This window comes from Coturnix japonica, chromosome 1, assembly GCF_054131305.1.
Source record: "Coturnix japonica strain WE chromosome 1, WE-NBRP24, whole genome shotgun sequence".
NCBI lineage: Eukaryota > Metazoa > Chordata > Aves > Galliformes > Phasianidae > Coturnix > Coturnix japonica.
In genome coordinates, this window is record NC_140663.1 from 141,930,257 (window position 1) to 141,948,235 (window position 17,979).

A 17,979-nucleotide genomic window follows, 5' to 3' on the forward strand; every position below is an offset into this window, starting at 1 on the left:
CACAATACAGAAACACTGTTGGGACAGGGGGGTAGTGGTTTACTGCCGGAATGAGCAGAGGTTTCCATTTTTCATCTCCTTGAATGCCTCTGAAAAGTGAGTTATTTTTCCTCCAAGGAGATAGACCAATTAGTTCAATAGTGTAACCTTCACCTTCTGTAGGCCAACTTGCTAAGCAGATCTGCTAAATAAAAGAACTTGTGCTTGTGAGCATAATGAACACAGTAGTAAACAAGTTCTCTTTTTGCCCTTCATAATACGATGAGGAATACTTTCTCAGTTTCCTCTGTGAAAATTAAACACACTTGCACAGGGCCCTCAATGAACTCTGAGAAAGCGGCAGAACAATAGGAGTGAGGCCGGGCATTGCCACTGCTCAGCCACACTTCTGTTCCTTTGCCAAGTGCTGTGAAGCCCACTGTGCGTGCTGCGAGGTTTATTTACTGCACCTTTGCATGTGAGTGGGTGTTTCTTGCTCGCTTCCTTGCTGACCTCAAAATGAAAGCCTGCTGTCCAGTTCTTGGCTGCCTGTGTGGAAAGCTGGTAGCCAGTAACACACAGCTGAATGGCCACTGTGTAAAAACATGAAGGTTGAAATGTAAAAGGCTCCTTTCTGTTAGAGTAAAGCACTGGTGGTGCATTGAGGCATGAGAACAGCCCTACAATTAAGCTTCTGCTCCAGTGCAGCAGTTAGTGGTTGCCATGTGATCATTTTCTGCATTAAAGTTAGAAGTCTCCCCTATCAGTGCATCTATCAGTTGGTCACCAGTAGCAAAGGCATGCAATAGGACCTGTGCTGTCCTTTCAGTTCAGGGACTGCTATTGTGATGGAACAGTGTGATTAAGTCCAGGTGTTAAAATAGGCTGTTAGAAGGAAAGTCTATTTTACAATATGTTGATAGTAATGACACTGTGAAGAGTCGCGCATAGACCAACTCCCCTCTTTTCTCTGCTTCCTTGGTGTTTGCAGGGTTGCTTCTTGAACTTTTTACATTACTACCTGTGTGATATTTTGTCTTTTACATACAAATTCCCTGGGGCATCACCGTGGTTGCTGGGTTCAGCCATGCCCTTAATTTGTACTCTGTAAAGGAAAAGATCAAATTACACCGAGCATTGGATACCTCATTTGTTTTAGGGCCATCTCCGCTGTCATCACATCTGTTTTGTCCTCCTTTGACCATCACTGCACTACCTGCAGTGACTGTATTGGGGCACATGTGCTTCAGGCCTGTGGAAATGTAAGAGTGCCTCAGTGCAGAGTATTTTATCTTAGGACAATGTATGTTTTGTTAGATAATGGAGAACAGCGTTCAGATACACAGTGAAATAATATAAATACAGCTTTGTTCTTAAAGTGATTAAGGGACATCTTCTGTTAGAAAGGGCAGCTCTTCCTCCTACCTAATCTTGTAGATATTTTAAATGACGTATGGACTTCAGAGCTTTGAAGCTCCATTTTCTTGCCAGTTTTAACAGCAGCTGCTAGAAAGAGTCTCATAGCCATAGGTTTTTACATGTATTGGGAGAAAACTTGCTCACAGAGCCTGTGAAGGTGCTGGGTAGTGTCATTGTGGGAAATTTCTTGATACTTGTAAATGAGCATTTGGGATTCTTTCACCTTTTATGGGCATGAACTTCTAAGTAGACCCTGGGGAAAAAAAAGGAAAAAAAACATTCACACAAAAAATACCCCTCTGTGATGTTGCAATCTTATTTATTTACAGCTGTAAGGCTGAAGAGAGACCTGATAGCAGCCTTTCAGTATCTAAAGGGGGGCTATAAGAAAGAAGGGGACAAACCCTGTGTTAGGGTCTTCTGTGACAGAACATGGTGAAAGAGTTTACAAGTAAAATGGGCAATTTAGGGTTGATATAAGGAAAAAGTTTTTTTTATAATTAGGGTGGTGGAGCACTGGAACATGTTGCCCAGAGAGGTGTTTGATGGCCTGTCCCTGGAGATATCCAAGGTCTGGCTGGATGGAGCTCTGATTAACCTGATAGAGCTGTAGGTGTCCCTGTTCATTGCATGGGACTTGGACTAGATGACCTCTAAGGGTCTTTTCCAACTCAAACGATTCTGTGATTCTAGGAAGGACAAATATAGCAACAAACATTATTGGTGTGATACCCTGAGAAAATACCAGGGGAGATCTTCAGCATCACAGCTTCCAGGTGCGTCTCTTCCTTGTTGGCTGCGTGTTTAGCACCAACTGTTTAGGAGGGTTCCCACCTGGCAGGGGTTCCACCTTTCCTCTTACTCATACAAATCTTTATGCCAATTTCAGGCTTTCCACTTGTGCTCACTGCAGTCAGGGTGAGACATCCAGTTTTGCTTTTTGTCCATTAACATTTTGATAAATACCTGAAGCACCTGTGTGTGCTTTTAGCAGCTGGAGTTGCTTTTTGCTCTTTCATCTCCTCCCTGAACTAATTTCAGCCCTTAAAATACCAGGTCTTGCTCTGAAGGCAGAACTCTGCCTGTTTTGAGAGGATTGGTGCTGTGTCAGTGATTACCTGCTTCTTCTTACAGCAGTATTACTGAGCTGTTAGCTGCATGTCAGCTTCCTGTCAGGTTCCTTCTGAGAACTGCCAAGCACAAAGTGTTGTATTCTTCCACGTTTTTAACATAATAAGGGATTTGTAAAAGCTCAACTACCACATACTTCATTCTTGTGAAACTAAAAAGTCTTGGGATTTGACCGCTTTGATAGCCACATGTCCTCTTTTCTCCCATAAAAACCATGGTAAATTAAACCCTGAAAACGAAATCAAAGAACATGAAATAGAAGCAGGGGGTGTTAATAATGGTGAAATAAGGGGTGTTCTTTTTAAATCCTTGTGTAGTACATAAGTCTTCTAAATATTTGTATGGCTTTTTGTTTGCTGGATTGAACGCTACAGTATTCCATTAACTGGGTAAAAATTATGCAAGGATTTATTTCTTTCTTAGAAGACTGACAGCTTTATTACTGTAGGTTTCCAGATTACAAACTGTGGTCACTTAAAGACTGTGGGGGGGAAGAATCCTGATTTTTGAGAGGAAGGTGTACATCCCTTAGGTTTTATTGAGGTGTGGCTGTTTGTGAAGCATGTGTATTATGAGCAGTTCTTAACTGCTTGGGAACCCACAGCTGGTTATTGGTGTAGCTATATGTATGCTAACAATACAAGGCTCCTGGGAGGGGGGAAATGCCTACAAGATTACTATTTTTGGTAAAATAATTTTTACAGTCAGTTTATATTACAGCAACATTACCTTCCTTTCATCTTTGTTTCCTGCCTATATTGATAGGTCCAGAAAAACAACACACCGAAATGCTTTTACTATTGTTCTTTACTTGTATCTGAACTGTAGAGTCATCAAATATTTCTCATTGGAAATAAGTCTTGTAACTCTTAAATTTTGTATTGTGCTTTCATGTGTTACACCAGGATGTCATTATATGACACATTTGTTATTGTCTAATGTGTCTCTTGGAAATTCTGCCTTGAAATTAGCCTCCTGATTACATGGTTATCCACCTGAGCATGACTGATTTCCTGAAGTGATGAGCGCTCAGTCTTGATGCTTTAGGGAGCTCTTTGCAAGACTGTTGTTCTTTGATCTGCGCTGGTGCCTAAAACTTCAGACCTGACAACCTAACAAGTTATAGCAGAATTTGTTCTGTTCCTGTAATTAGCTGAGCTTGTAGGTAACACTCTTTTGTGAGCTCTTCTTTTAGTATGTTCTTAACATGAACTGACTTCTAATGGGTGCTTGAAGTACTTTCCTTTTGTGAAGTTAGAGGAAGAAGCTAAAGGAGCAGCCTGGCAGCTCTCGCAGGAGCCGCTGACGCAGCGCATGGGCGTTGCCTGGCAATAGCGGGAGATTTAAATGGGCAGAGGGAGGACAGCCACACATCACTGCCCACCAGAGACAGACAGGAGGGGTCAGGGTCCATGCACCTCGTGACTTCCTGTTTCAGTGCTGGTAAGTATTCTGCTTAGACATGGTCGTGCCTCGGTGAAAGGCTGCTGCCAGAAATACTGAGGAGGCCCAAACAAGGGTCCCATGCTCTCAGAAAAGGGAGGCTGCTACCAAAAAGTCTGAGGAGACCCAGACGGAGCCCCCAACCTGAGATGCTGGTGTGCAGGTCTCTGGCTGTACTGAGTGCCAGAGCCTGGCCCCTGCAGTGCTGGGTGAGGGAGGCAGTGATTGTGTACGCTGTGACCAGGTTAACTACTTGCTCAGCCTCATAGTTGACCTGAAGGAGGAGGTGGAGAGGCTGAGAAGCATTAGGGATTCTGAGGGGGAGATTGACTGCTGGCACCAAGCCCTATCAGCTCCTAGATCTTGGCAGCTGGATGAGGCTATGCATGGAGAATGTCAGCCCCTGCTGCATAGCAAACAGGTAACAGAGGGGAACCTATATGCAGATGGCGTTCCTGCTATAGTGAACCCACTGTCCTCTCACCCCCCTGGGAACAAGGGCAAAGAATTGGAGGATGTAGGTCAGTGGCATAAGGCCCCTGCTCATCGATGCAGGCGTGCCACCCCGGTGAGTCCCTGGCCCCCCAGCTGCCCCTGCGGAACAGGTACAGTGCTCTGCAGAGACAACTGGATAATGGTGGTGATGATGGATCTCCTCAGTTGGTGCTTCCCAAGTCTAACCAGTCTTCGCCTAAAATTAATACATCATCAAATAGGAAAACACGACGGGTCATTGTCATTGGTGACTCTGCTGAAGGGAGTAGGAGGGCCAGTATGTAGACCAGACCCTCTGAATAGGGAGGTCTGCTGCCTCCCGGGTGCCTGAGTAAAGGATGTAAAGAAGAAACTTCCTTCCCTAGTCCGACCCACTGATGACTATCCTCTGTTGTTGTTTCAGGTTGGTAGTGATAATTTACACAGAACTTCCCTAAGGACTCTGAAAAAGGATTTCAGAACCCTGGGGAGACAGGTAAAGGGTTTGGGAGCACAAGTTGTGTTCTCCTCTATCCCTCCAGCTATAGGGAATAATGAGGGACTTAATATAATGGGTCAGCAGATTAATACCTGGCTCCAAGGTTGGTGTGCTTGTCAGCGGTTTGGGTTCTTTGACCTTGGCTCTGTCTGCTGGAGACTGGACTGGCTAGAGACCGATAGGAGTGGTTTCTCGCACCGTTCAAAAGGATCTTAGGCCGAGATTTGGGCAGATTCATTCAGAGGGCTTTAAAGTAGGTATGAAGGGGGATGGGTGTGTAACTGGGGTCGCTAACACAAAGTCGATGCATAGCAACCCAGTGCTTGCAGGAGAGGGACGTGCTTGTAAGAACCCATGTTCTTGTGCCTTCATGACGGAGGAGGATGACTCTATGAAGGGAGAACGGGGTAAAGCCAGGTCTTCTAGGGATAAGCCTGAGGAAGTGGTGGTGGTGATCACTGAGCTGCTTTCTGTTATCTTTCAGTGCTCCTTGTTAACAGGTGAGGTCCCAGAAGACTGGAGACTTGCCAACATGACTCCCATTTACAAGAAAGTTTGTAAGGAGGATCCGGGGAACTACAGGCCTGTTAGCCTGACCTCGGTGCCAGGGAAGGTTATGGAACGGATTGTCTTGAGGGAGATCACATGGCAGATGTGGGATGACCAAGAGATCAGACCTAGCCAGCATAGGTTCGTGAAGGGCAGGTCCTGCTTGACCAACCTGATCTCCTTCTACGATCCTATGACCCATCTGATGGATGAAGGAAAGGCTGTTGATGTGGTCTACGTAGACTTCAGCAAAGCCTTCGACACTGTCTCCCATGCTATTCTCCTACACAAGCTGGCAGCCCGTGGGTTGGATGAGTACACTCTTGGCTGGGTAAGGAGCTGGCTGGAGGGCTGGGCCCAGAGAGTGGTGGTAAATGGAGTTAAATCCAGTTGGAGACCAGTCACGAGTGGTGTTCCCCAGGGGTCAGTGCTGGGGCTTTCCTCTTCAACGTCTTTATTGATGACCTGGATGAGGGCATTGATTACGCCCTCAGTAAGTTCGTGGATGACACCAAATTGGTGGGGAGTGTCAATCTGCCTGAGGGTAGTGAGGCCTTACAGAGGGATCTGGATAGGCTGGAGAGCTGGGCCGAAGCCAATGGAATGAGGTTCAACAAGACCAAATGCTGGGTCCTGTCCTTTGGCCACAACAGCCTGGCAGCGCTATAGGCTTGGGGCGGAGTGGCTGGAGGACTGTGTGGAGGAAATGAACCTGGGGGTACTGATTGATGCTCGGCTGAACATGAGCCGACAGTGTGCCCGGGTGGCCAAGAAGGCCAAAAGCATCCTTGCTTGCATCAAAAATAGTGTTACTAGCAAGAACAGGGAGGTAATTGTCCCCCTGTACTCGTCACTGGTGATGCCGCATCTTGAGTACTGTGTTCAGTTTTGGCCCCCTCACTGCAAGAAAGACATTGAGGCCCTGGAACGTGTTCAGAGGAGGGCTACGAAGCTGGTGAGGGGTCTGGAGCACAGGCCTTATGAGGAGCGGCTGAAGGAGCTGGGATTGTTCAGCCTGGAGAAGACGAGGCTCAGGGGAGACCTTATTGCTCTATGTAACTTCCTGAAGGGAGGTTGTATGAGCTGGGGGTCGGCCTCTTCTCTCGTGTAGACAGTGACAGAACTAGAGGCAATAGTTTCAAGCTGCGCTAGGGGAGATTCAGGCTGGACGTTAGGAAATAATACTTTTCGGAAAGGGTGTTGAGGCACTGGAATGCACTGCCCAGGGAGGTGGTGGAGTCGCCGACCGTGGGGGTGTTCAAGAAACGTTTGGATACTGTGCTGAGGGATATGATTTAGCTGGGAATTATTGGCAATGGTTGGACTGGATGATCTTCTAGGTCTTTTCCAACCTTGATAATTCTGTGATTCTGTGAAGTTAATTAAAAAAAAGGGTACAGGTTTGGATTTGCTGGTGGTTAGTATTTTTTAAAATACATGTGAAAATGCTGTAGAGACTCATGATTTCCTTGCAGCAAGTCTGTGTTCTGGATTCCCTATCTGCTATGGTCAGCCTCAGGCATCATTTCAATTAGACTCACTATGAGGCTGCTACTAATGGAAAGTGATTCTGTCTCAATTATTGCATGCTGGTGAGTGATTTTAATAGCTCATCATATGTAATGCATCTGTGAAGCAGTCACATCAGCTGAGCAAAGACTGAGGTACACAGAAGGATCTTGGCATAGAATAGGTCTTTTCCTACCTATTCACGACGTGGGAAGAGTAAGTGTGTGTAAAATTTGAGATTATAGATCAAACACAGAGAAATGAAATCTCAGTTCTGCACAGCATGTAGTTGTCTCATGTAGTTGAGTCAGTAGAAGCTCACTTTCCATCACCTCATATACTCTTCAAAAGGGTTGTAGTAGTTCTACTGTGATATAAAATTGAACATCCAGGACTAAGCTAGTTGTGCCCATGAAGGGGAACAAGATGTAAAAATCATGTTACAAGAATTAAACTGTCTGAGCAGGGCAGCCTCAGCCGGGCCAGCGTCAACTGTGACTGCTCTTGTATACCACTTAAAAATGTTTTACATACCAAGCGCCTTATTTGGAAGAACAGACGTGTTTGTTTATGTTTTTGTATTGCTCTTACTGACAGTTTGTCATTGCATTAACAAACATCATAATCCTTTTATAGTGGCCTCCTCACGCACACAAAAATCGTAATTCTACTTGTGTCAGCTTGACTCCTCTTTATCTAAAGATATCAAGGTGTTAATATATTGAGTTTTACTCACTTCTGTTCATGCAACAGCTACAAATCCACACAAACTAAATTCCATCTTAGTTACTTGAGTTTCTTAAATAAATTGGGTATTTTTCACATTTTGCTAAGTAGCTGGCTTCATGAGTTTCTGAACATTCATAGTTTTAATACTGCTCAGTTGATAAACCTCTGAGTCTTTTACTCCTGCTTCATTGTAAAACTCAGTTTTGAAGCACCTGAGACTGTGCTACGTATGACTGAAAAATGTCCTGACAGAGTAAATCTGACCAGTGTTGCATTTTTCTGTCATGTCTGGGATGAGCTTCAAAGTGGAGATTGTTATTGTGTCTCTCTAAAGTTCATCAATGTCTACTGTATAGGAAAGTATGGAATTGTTTTGGAAGCCCTTACAAGGTGACACAGAATGCGAAGGAAGGTTTACATGCTAATGCCCCCACACAAGAGATGGAAGCTCAGGGAGTAACGTTTATCTTGCCTTCCTAGATATCATGAGCAGATACATAATGAAATGTGCTTACTCTTGTTGAGACAAGTGGCATGTGTCCTTGCTGGATTTGCAAAACAAGTTTCAGCCTTGACTTCAGGGAGAACAGGACATCCAGTCACGACCAAGAATAAATTCCAATGTAGATAATTCCCAGATAGGGGAAACTCCCTTGGGAGAAAGGGGGTAGATGAGGAGAAGGGGGAGGAATGAAGTTCACTCCTTCAGGGAGCTTATTTTCCTATCCCATTGGTAGCCTCATTCATGTTTACTGCTAACTCTCCTCAGCAAACTGAGTTGCAGTTGCAGAAGGAAGTATTTCATAATCTGAACTGTCTTTAAGTTTAAACAAACAAACAAACCAAAAAACAGTCAAACAAACAAAACAAGCAATAAATTAGTTTCAGCTGCAGAATGGTGTAACTGGATAAAATGGGTTTTAAAGTCATCAGTCCTAAGAGGAAACTGTCTTTTTAAGAAAGAGTAACTCTCGCACCTACTTCTTAAACTTGAAGTTACTTAAAGCCCACTCTTGAGTACAGCTGAGCATGAGAAGTAATGTCCTAGCTGAAATAATTTAAGGAACTCCTGTGGTGTTCTGAAGCAAATGGGATTTCCATTATCCTTTAAAATAACTTGTTGTCAGAAGAATTCTGTTTGGTCAGTGGCAAAAGCACTTTTCCCTTCTCGTTCATCCCTATGTGAGTCCTGAAGTGAGCATTTAGATTATTGGTTAGAAACAGCCATGTCACAGAAATTGCTGTTATGTCTAAATGCATTTTCACCAAACCCTGGACACTGGGTCCCTGCTGCCCTTCTCCAGTACATGCAAGGAATATACCTTTATATACAGGCACGTAAGTAAGATGTGCAAATAATACTAGGAAGATGGAGATGCTGGCAAAAGTGGTGAAGCAGAGTGGGCTTCCAGATTCTAGAAATCGTAAGAGTATTTATGAATGGGATAAAGCCTATGCCACCCTTCTTGCTGTGAACACTGTTAGCAGTATTAGCTCTTTAAGTTCACAGAATCATAGAGTAGCTTGGGCAGTTGGAAGGGACCTCAAAACCCACACAGTTCCAACACCCCTGCCATGGGCCAGGCTGACACCTGCCAGCTCAGGCTGCCCAGGGCCCTATCCAACCTGGCCTTGAGCACTTCCAGGGATGGAGCACCCACAGCTTCTCTGGGCAGCTGTGCCAGGACCTTACCACCCTCTGAGTCAAAATTTTACTCCTAACATCTAAGCTAAATTTTCACTGTTTTAATTTAAGATTGTTTAGTTCCAGCTGACTTCCTTGTTTGACCTGCACAGACTGGAGCCAACCCCAGCAGCTGGTTCCCTGAATCCTTCACTTAGCAGGAGCTGCCGGATGGACTACCTTACAGTTTATGCTGTCAGGCAATTGCTAGCTTAGAAATAACTACCATGCCTACTGAAGTGAGAAAACAAAGATCAGTTGGGAGCACTGAGACAAGGGGTGTCTATCATTAGCAATTAGTGATGCATTGCAAACGTTATTTTACCTGAGGTAAAGGAAAATATTTGCTTAAAAACAAAGCCTCGTGACCTACCGCATGCTGTCAACTCCCTTCCATCTGCCTTGGTTCCCTGTATTGACTGCATACTGTGTTCTCTGCCTTATATGGTAACTGCCTGCCTTCATGCCCTTTGCCTACAGTTTTTACAGAGCTCAGTATGAAAACCAAACCAAAACAACTTTCTTGTAAGCGTTTTGGAAGTAAATGCAAATAGTCTCCTGGGTCTTTTTCCCCTTAGATTGCTTATCTTGTATATCAGTGTTGGTGCAGCAATCTTGCTTTACTGTTTTTGTACTTCTTTGACTGGTGTCAGAGCTTTCTGGGAAATCATCTCCATTCCTTTACCCCAGAGTCCTATGAGCTGTGCTTTTTAGAATTTATTTATTTATTTTTACAATTGATGGCAACTCTGTAGCTATTTTGGAATTCCTTTGCATAAAAAATTAAAACAAATGCTTCCAGCTATGAAGTCTGAGATACTCTCGTACATTCAGCTGTCTGGATTTAATTTTGAATGCCTTATCTAGCTGTATTCTTTTCACAGCTAATATAAGCTGCTGATGAAATTGTACTATTATAACAGCTAGAGATTGACAAGATTAGACTCATGACTCCCAGCGAGAGCAGGTCTTGGTGTTTTGTGGCGTGCTAGCTATGCCTTTGGGCATGGTGTTAGTGCTTTTTCTGCCCCCACCAGTCAGGCAAAGCAGTGATTCAAGAACTGGATTCAAGGAGTGGTGCTGGAAGAAGCCAGGTTAGGTGAATGCTTCCTGGTCCACCACACATCTTGGGCTCCAGGCAGCTGAGAATTCAGCATCTGGGTCAATAGGGCTTCCTGAGGCTTTTTTTATTCCTTGTATTTATTGTAGGGTCATTTGCTGGTCATTATCTGGGAAAATGATTTGTTGGTTTCTGGAAACCATTTCTGGAAAATGTTTGCTTGGGTGTTTTATAGTCTTGTAAGATAAAGCAGTTCCTCTTGTAAGGTGTGAGATTTTCATACCGGCTGGAACTTGCACAAGTGGATGCTTCTAAACTACTAGAAATCTAATGAACGTTACTTGACAAGAGTAAAGAAACTGCTGAAAAGCTGTTGCAGTCCACGTTTTTTCTCCCATATGCACACTGGCTGATAAATTCAGGTCTGTCTTCACAGTTTTTTAGTGTATGCCCTTTCTAGCAAAATAGTCTTCAGGAGAAATTTCAAGAAAACCTATTAAAATTTGTAGTCTTATTGTACTCTTATTATTGCAGTTAAGACTTTCTGGGATAACATCAAGTGGGGAAAGATCTAACTCTTTGGTTCTTTACGGTTGGGCTAGATGGTCTTCAAAGTCTTTTTCAGCCTTAATGATTCTATGATTTTATGTCATTAAGGAATTTCCAACATTGTTAATGGGTTTTGTTCCAGTTACTGCAGTATCTGACCATGCCCTGGGTGAGAGCCAGTTCTCTTAGGCAGAATGGAGTCTCATGTCCCCCATTGTACAGTGGAAATAATACAAGTATGGTATTTGTACAGTTGGAGTAGTACAAATATAGATGGAAACAAATAACTAGAGGGTAACTAAGGAAAAGCGCTCACCAGCTCTGAGGCCTTCAAGATAGGCGCTCACCAATGTCAAGGCTCACTGCAAGAACTCCACAAAGGAGCAATCTCCAGAAAGAGTGGTGGTCAGCCCTTCAATGGGATCTGGGAGAGGTGGAGTCAAGCTCCATCCCTTCCAGGAGCACAGCTGAATTACCTTCACCTGTGCTCCTGCAGCTGACTTATCGCTTGCCTCAGATGGTTAATTGAAGGTTCATGGTTGTGACCAACCATTTCCCTTACACCCATCTCCCAGAGCTCATGGTGAGTTAATAAGCACGTACCATCTTCTTCAGGGACAGAAGGCAGCAGCTATTGTAACAAATGAGTTGTATATGTCATTTTGGGTCCATGGAAGTCAGATGCGTGTGGTCTTCAATGAAATGTGGGCTCACTGTGGTTGAGGAGCACTGAAACCTTATCAGGGTATGCTAATTTCAGTCTATCAGTATGGTAGTTAATCATTTTTAAGTTAAAATCTTGAGAATTTTTGTCTAAAATTACTGAATTAAAAACTATTCTGCTAAAACATCATATATAGAGCACTTGTTTTAGCACTCACAGCTTAAAGCTAGAAAGAAATTCCTTATCTTCTGATCTGCATTTGAGGACTTGCCATAAATAGACAAAATGTTTTAGTGAGCTGTCCAACGGTAGCACTTTTTTTTCTTCTATTTTTAAAGGAAATGAATGTAGGGAATGCATTAATTGCTTGGGAAATCCATGTGGCCATCTTATACAGCAAGCTCCTTTAAAAATAGGGTGTGTGTTAAAAAATTTTGGAGATCCAAAGAGCGACGTTGTCTTTAGTAAATCCTTCTAAAACTTGAAGTGCCAAGCTAAGTTCACAACACAGTTTTCAGGAGTAAATTCATATTTCATTCTGAATTTGTGCTTTCATACTTGAGGAACACATGGGATGAAGCAGTGGGAAAGTTTACAATGAATGGATGTTGCAAGCAAGCGGTAAGAAGCATTCAGGGCCAAGCTGGATGTGGCTCTGGGCAGCCTGGTCTGGTTTTTGGTGACCCTGCACATAGCAGGGAGCTTGAAACTGGGTGATCTTTGTGGTCCTTTTCAACCCAGGCCATTCTGTGATTCTATGACTACATCCTGAGCTTGGAAACAAACCTGAGAATACTTGCATATGCTCACAGTATGTAACTGGTAGATGAATTGAGGTTTACTATTCTACATGTTCTAAGGAAGAACATACAAATCTTCTGACAGTTGTGTTCATCTGTACTGAGACTTCTGTGGATTGCAGAGTATTCGAGCAGTGTGTGTACAAGCTGTCTCTGAAAGCTGGAAAAGCTGAAGTTTGGCTGGTCTATACATAGGAACAAATACCATATGTGCCTTCCTCACAGAAAACAATGTTTCTGTTACACTGCCATTCATTCAGTTCTTTGATATACCCTGGAGGAGTGCTAGCATGCAAGCATAAAAAAAGGCATCCATTGTCTGCTCAGGCATCCAGACAATCTTGTACCTCTTACACATTCTTTCCTGTTAAGTAACTTGATCCACCTTTTATCATTATGCTGCTTATTTAAATTTGGGTACTTGGCACAGAGCATCTTGTGTGCATGTGGTGCACAGAATGCGATAGGTGATCCACGAGTTTCCAGCAGCACAGTAGGTAGCATGGCATATTCTTCAAGTGGAAGTTGGGCAATTTTTGTAGGCTTTTCTGTCTGGTGACTACATTGAGACCAAACAGTGCAAGTAATTATTGAGTTGATCTCAAGTAAGATTTATTTTTACAAATGATTTTATTTTTTTTTAACTATTTAATAATTATCTTGCCTATCTAAAAATCTCTCTCCTTTTAGGCTGATATAATGATCTTCAGATCTGTCTTCAGCGAGGATGTGTGATGTCCCAGAAATGTGTCGTGAATTCAAATAGCAGAGTAAAACAAGTGCATTGCTTTATAGTTATAGTAATCCTTTAGCATCATGGAATCATAGAATGGCCTGGGTTGAAAAGGACCATGATGATCATCCAGTTTCAACCCCCTGCTACGTGCAGGGTCACCAACCACCAGACCAGGCTGCCCAGAGCCATATCCAGCCTGGCCTTAAATGCCTCCAGGGATGGGGCATCCACAACCTCCTTGGGCAACCTGTTCCAGTGCATAGAAGCAAACCTAACTGGGTTCTAAACGGAGACCTAGAAAACAGAATAGGCCAAGCAAATAGGAGGTGAGCTGTGTCTCTTGTAAACATAACTTTTTTGAGCGCAATCCTGAAAAGATTTTTTGGCTAATTCTTTGTATTTTGCTGTAGGCTTTGGCTGTAGTCACAAACAGCAGAAGCATGGAAGCACCAGCTGCTGGAAGAAACTGTCAGCTGGAAGCTTCAGAAGCTGCTTCTGCTGGATCCTTCCTTGCCAGAGCCTGTGTTCTGTCCTCCTTGCTACTGGCTTTGTTTTATGTTAGCACACACTTGCAGCAGAATGCTTCAGAGTTGATGGGAGTTTATTACTGCCTGCTGAGAGCCTGACTCAGTGTTCTTAAGTTGTATTTTTTTTTAAGTACACACACTAAATGCAGATGGGTTGCAGAAGTGCTGAGTAGTTCTGTTATTCTTTTCCTTTGCAGTAGCATTTCTGTTGGCTGCAAATCCTTATTTCAGTAAAACTAAAGATATTGATATACTTCCAGCACTAAGTCAGCTGAGTGATGCAAATTCTTCTGTTCCAGTTATTATCAGACATAAACAAAGCCAACAAATAAATTGTGTGACTGCCTACAGTGAATCACTCTGAGTTGGTCTTTTTCTCTCTTTATGAGAAAGATGCCCAGCAGCTGAGGAGCTTTGTCCTGAGTGTGTGATGCAGCAGAGGTAGGCGCGCAGAAGGGCTGTGTGTGATCAGTGCTGTACTGCTTGGATGCGTATAAAAGCATTTGTATCATAGAATCTAGCAGTTACAGCGGTTTGTTTTCCGTCTTTCTGGGTTGAGTAAAGTTATTGATATATGGGCTTCAGCTGGCATCTGGATGTGTTTTTTATGTGAGATAAGAACCTTACTTCAGTGTTGAATGCCTGATATGCAACAGGATATGATACGCGGTTTGTCTCTGCTTGTGCTTTGCTGCAGCGGCTGGCTTCTCCTCTCCCATCTTATGGCTGTGCAGCTTAACTCTGGCTGAAAAGGGAGACGTGTTGGTTTGATTCCTGTTCAAAAGTTGCTCATTTTTGTGGTTTCTAGTCAATAGATGTTGAACTTCCAATAATGAGCGAAACAAGGAGTATGGAATTCTGGGACAGCATCTTGCTTCTCTTTGTTCTCTCTCTGCTTTCTGTTTGTTTTCAAATACACGCGGTTAGATCACCAGTGGGACTGCAGCTATTCAAATACAGGCAGCTCCCAGTCCCAGGCCAGGAAATGTTTGGCCCCCGAAGCGTAACGTCTGCTATGCTGCCAGGCTGCGAGCTGAGCAGTAGATGTGCTCAGCACTGACAGATACCGCCAGCCTCTCCCAAGAGGGGATCGTCCCAACTCTCACTGATAGCAGGCGTCTACTGCCGAGCATTTGTGCTCTCTGCACCAAGGTTTGCTGACAGCTTTGCCTGAACATGCCTCTGCTCCTGAGCTGGAGCCCGTGCCGTAAGGTACTGACTTGCATGCGGGACATTTGCTTCTCTCTCCTTTCACTGTGTGCTGTGAAGATCTGATGCTAATGGGAACTGGGTGGCGCAGAGAGAAGAGCAGAGTGGCTCTGGTGCTCTGCGTGTAATCTCCTTACTAGAACTGCTGTCATTAGGCAGCCAGAGTTATTAGGCTTCTTTGTAGGATTAGTCCTTCATGCTGATAGCTTTAAGCCTTATGCTACGAAAAGGATCCCTGCTTTGTTACTGAATTGCAGTCTGAAATTTGCAGCATAATGAAATCCTGTGTAGCTCTGGATGTGAAACTACCCAGCAAGTGAATTTTGCTCTTGTTTTCAATATTCATAGCGTCAAAATGTTGGGGTTGTTGGTTTTTTTTGCTTAAAATGGAAAGTGTTTACTACCGCTGGGAGCTTTGAATGTTGACTCTCCAGCAAAAAGGGGAGCTCCACCTTCGTTTGGTGAAGGCTGCTGTAAATTCAAAGAATGTTTATTTTTTTTAGCACTCTGATTTCTGTCACTGCATACAGTATCTCCATGGAGATACTCCACCTGGAGTTATGACAAAGAAAAGCATGGAGGAGAACTGCAGCATGCACAGCTTAGTAGGCTTGATATACTCTCTACTTTACAACTTGTAGCTATAAGTGGCAAGCACCTAATAGTTAACTTCCTTGTTCTTTTTAAAGCAAGGCTGACAAAACCGGATGTCGTTATAGCAAAAATCTTGTTGCATGACATGAGAATTTCTGAGAATGTTTCAGTTTGATATTAAATATTTTCATGTAGTCTTCTCTTGCTGACTTTGTTTTAATTAAGTTAGATGAAAGAACTTGCCTTAGATCTGTCAGTTTAACTGATGTTCCCATAATGAAAGTACACTTCTGTATTGAACAGTTATGCTTCCTGATGTATAGTACAGTGGTTCTCGCTCATACTGTATTTGTATGTACTTTGTACAGTTTATACATGAGGAAGGTGTTTGTTCTCCTTATGTGACCCTCTTGCAGGTCTGGTGTGGTTTAACCTGGCAGCAGCTCATCTTCATGCAGCTGTATGCTCACTCCCGACCATTGGGATAGGGGAGAGAATTAGATAAAACTGATAGGTTGATAATGAAGACAGTTTTTGGACAGAAAAGGGAGGGAGAATAATAGTAATGATGACAATAAAATTGTAATGATAAAAGAATATGCAAACCAAATGATGCACAGTGCAATTGCTCGTCACCTGCCAACCAATTCCCAGCCATTTTCTGAGCAGTAGCAACCCCCTGAGCCAGCTCTCCTAGTTTTATTGTTCAGCACAGTATATGGTATAAGATAATCCTTTGGCCAGTTTGGGTCTGCTGTCCTGGTTCTTTTTCCCCATTTCCTTTTGAGGACCTGAAAAGCTCTTGACTTAGCGTAATCACTGCTTAGCAACAATCAAAAATGCTGGTGTGTTATCAATGTTATTTTCATCTTAAAATGAATAAACAGTGCTGTTATCAGCTACTAGGAAGAAAGTAAACTATCTCAGCCGAAACTAGGATATGTAATCACAAAGGACAGGATTGGATGGAGACTCTGAACTGCAGAGCTGAAATTAGCAGATCTGGGATATATTAATATAGGATCATAGAATCACTCAGGTAGGAAAAGACCTTAAGATCATCCATTGTAACCATGACCTAAACATGCTACCCTAACTAGCAATCCACTTCTAAGTCATGTCTCTGAGCACCACATCCAGGGACATGATTTAGTGGAGGGTTGTTAGTATACTTTCCTTTCTTTTGTTTTTCCAGCATTAAGTGCTGCAGTGTTCATCTAAACTAACTGGACAAATAGCTTACGTACCACAGTAGTTCATAATGTCTGTATGACCAAAATTGTGGGTTGCCAAGTGCAAATGGAATAGCTTGGAGGGCCATGAGGCTAAAATTGCTGCGTTTTTTAGTTTCAGCTTACCGAAGCCCTACAGTCCACCAGAAAGAGTGTAATGCCTATCACATTTTATTTCTTGTGCTCAGAGCTGAATCTTACTGTAGATGGTGCAGAACTCAACTAGTGATATCCATTCTGATTTGAGCATAGCTGATGTCCCTTATTGAATCAACACATATTGAATCAGATTTAACTAGGTAAAGAGAGATTCATATAATGCTAGGCTACTGAAATATGCATAACTGATTTAATTTAGATCCCCAAGTGGCTTTTTCCTTAATTGGACTTACCAGATATATCATGTTTCCCTAGAGTGAAATATTGCCTTCTTAATGTTGCTATAAAGCTATTCTTACTTGCCTCTCACTTTTGGACGTTTTATTTTTGTGAAACCGAGTTATGGAGGCAGTTCTCTTCACACTGAGGATTTTTGGTATGGGCCCTGAAGAAGGACCTGTGCTCTTTTGAGTTCTCTTGGCTCTTAAACATTGCTGAACAATTGCTCTCATCTGTTAGCCTTGGATAACATCTCAGTGCTTTGATAACATCTCAGCAATTCCACTAATTTACTGAGATTTAGAAGGAGTAGCTATGAACACTATTTGAAGAGTGTTCAAGTTGAAGTACCGTTTTTGTCTCTAGTAAATAGGTATATCTCTCAGCATCCTGGAAGGGAGCAAAGCTCATCTGATGCCCACACATTCTTTTTGCATGGCTGTGCTCAATCATTTTGTCCCCCACCTTGTATTAGTAGTGGAAGTTGACACAACTCATGTGTAAGACTTTGCACTTGATTTTGTTGAGCCTCAAGAGATTCTCCTGGGCACACTGCCCAAGCCTATGTATGTGTCTCTGAATGGCATCCTGTCCTTCGGGAATGTTGACTGCACCATGCAGCTTGATGAGGGTGCACTCGATCCCACTGTTGATGTCACTAATGAGTATTAATCTCAGCAGTGACCCCTCAGGGATATTGCTTGTCATAGAGGACTGTGTCAAAAGCCTTATTGAAGTCCAGAATCATGGAATAGCTTGAATTGGAAGGGACATTTAAAGGCCATTGGATCCAACCCCCCCCCCAAAAAGGAAC

The 17,979-nt window shown here is 43.2% G+C and overlaps 1 protein-coding gene across 5 annotated transcripts in view; it reads left to right on the top strand.

The window, feature by feature from the left end:
- TBC1D4 (TBC1 domain family member 4) overlaps nucleotides 1-17,979 on the top strand; it is a 101,747-nt gene that overhangs the window by 36,196 nt on the left and 47,572 nt on the right. Inside the window, exon 1 of one of the 5 annotated variants that reach the window (XM_085536071.1) lies at nucleotides 14,815-14,964. The exons of the other annotated variants lie outside the window; for them this stretch is intronic. Coding sequence (XP_085392197.1) covers nucleotides 14,929-14,964 — 36 coding nt within the window. The 5' untranslated portion in view covers nucleotides 14,815-14,928. Of the gene's footprint in view, nucleotides 1-14,814; nucleotides 14,965-17,979 lie in introns of those variants that run through there. 5 annotated transcript variants of the gene reach the window in all.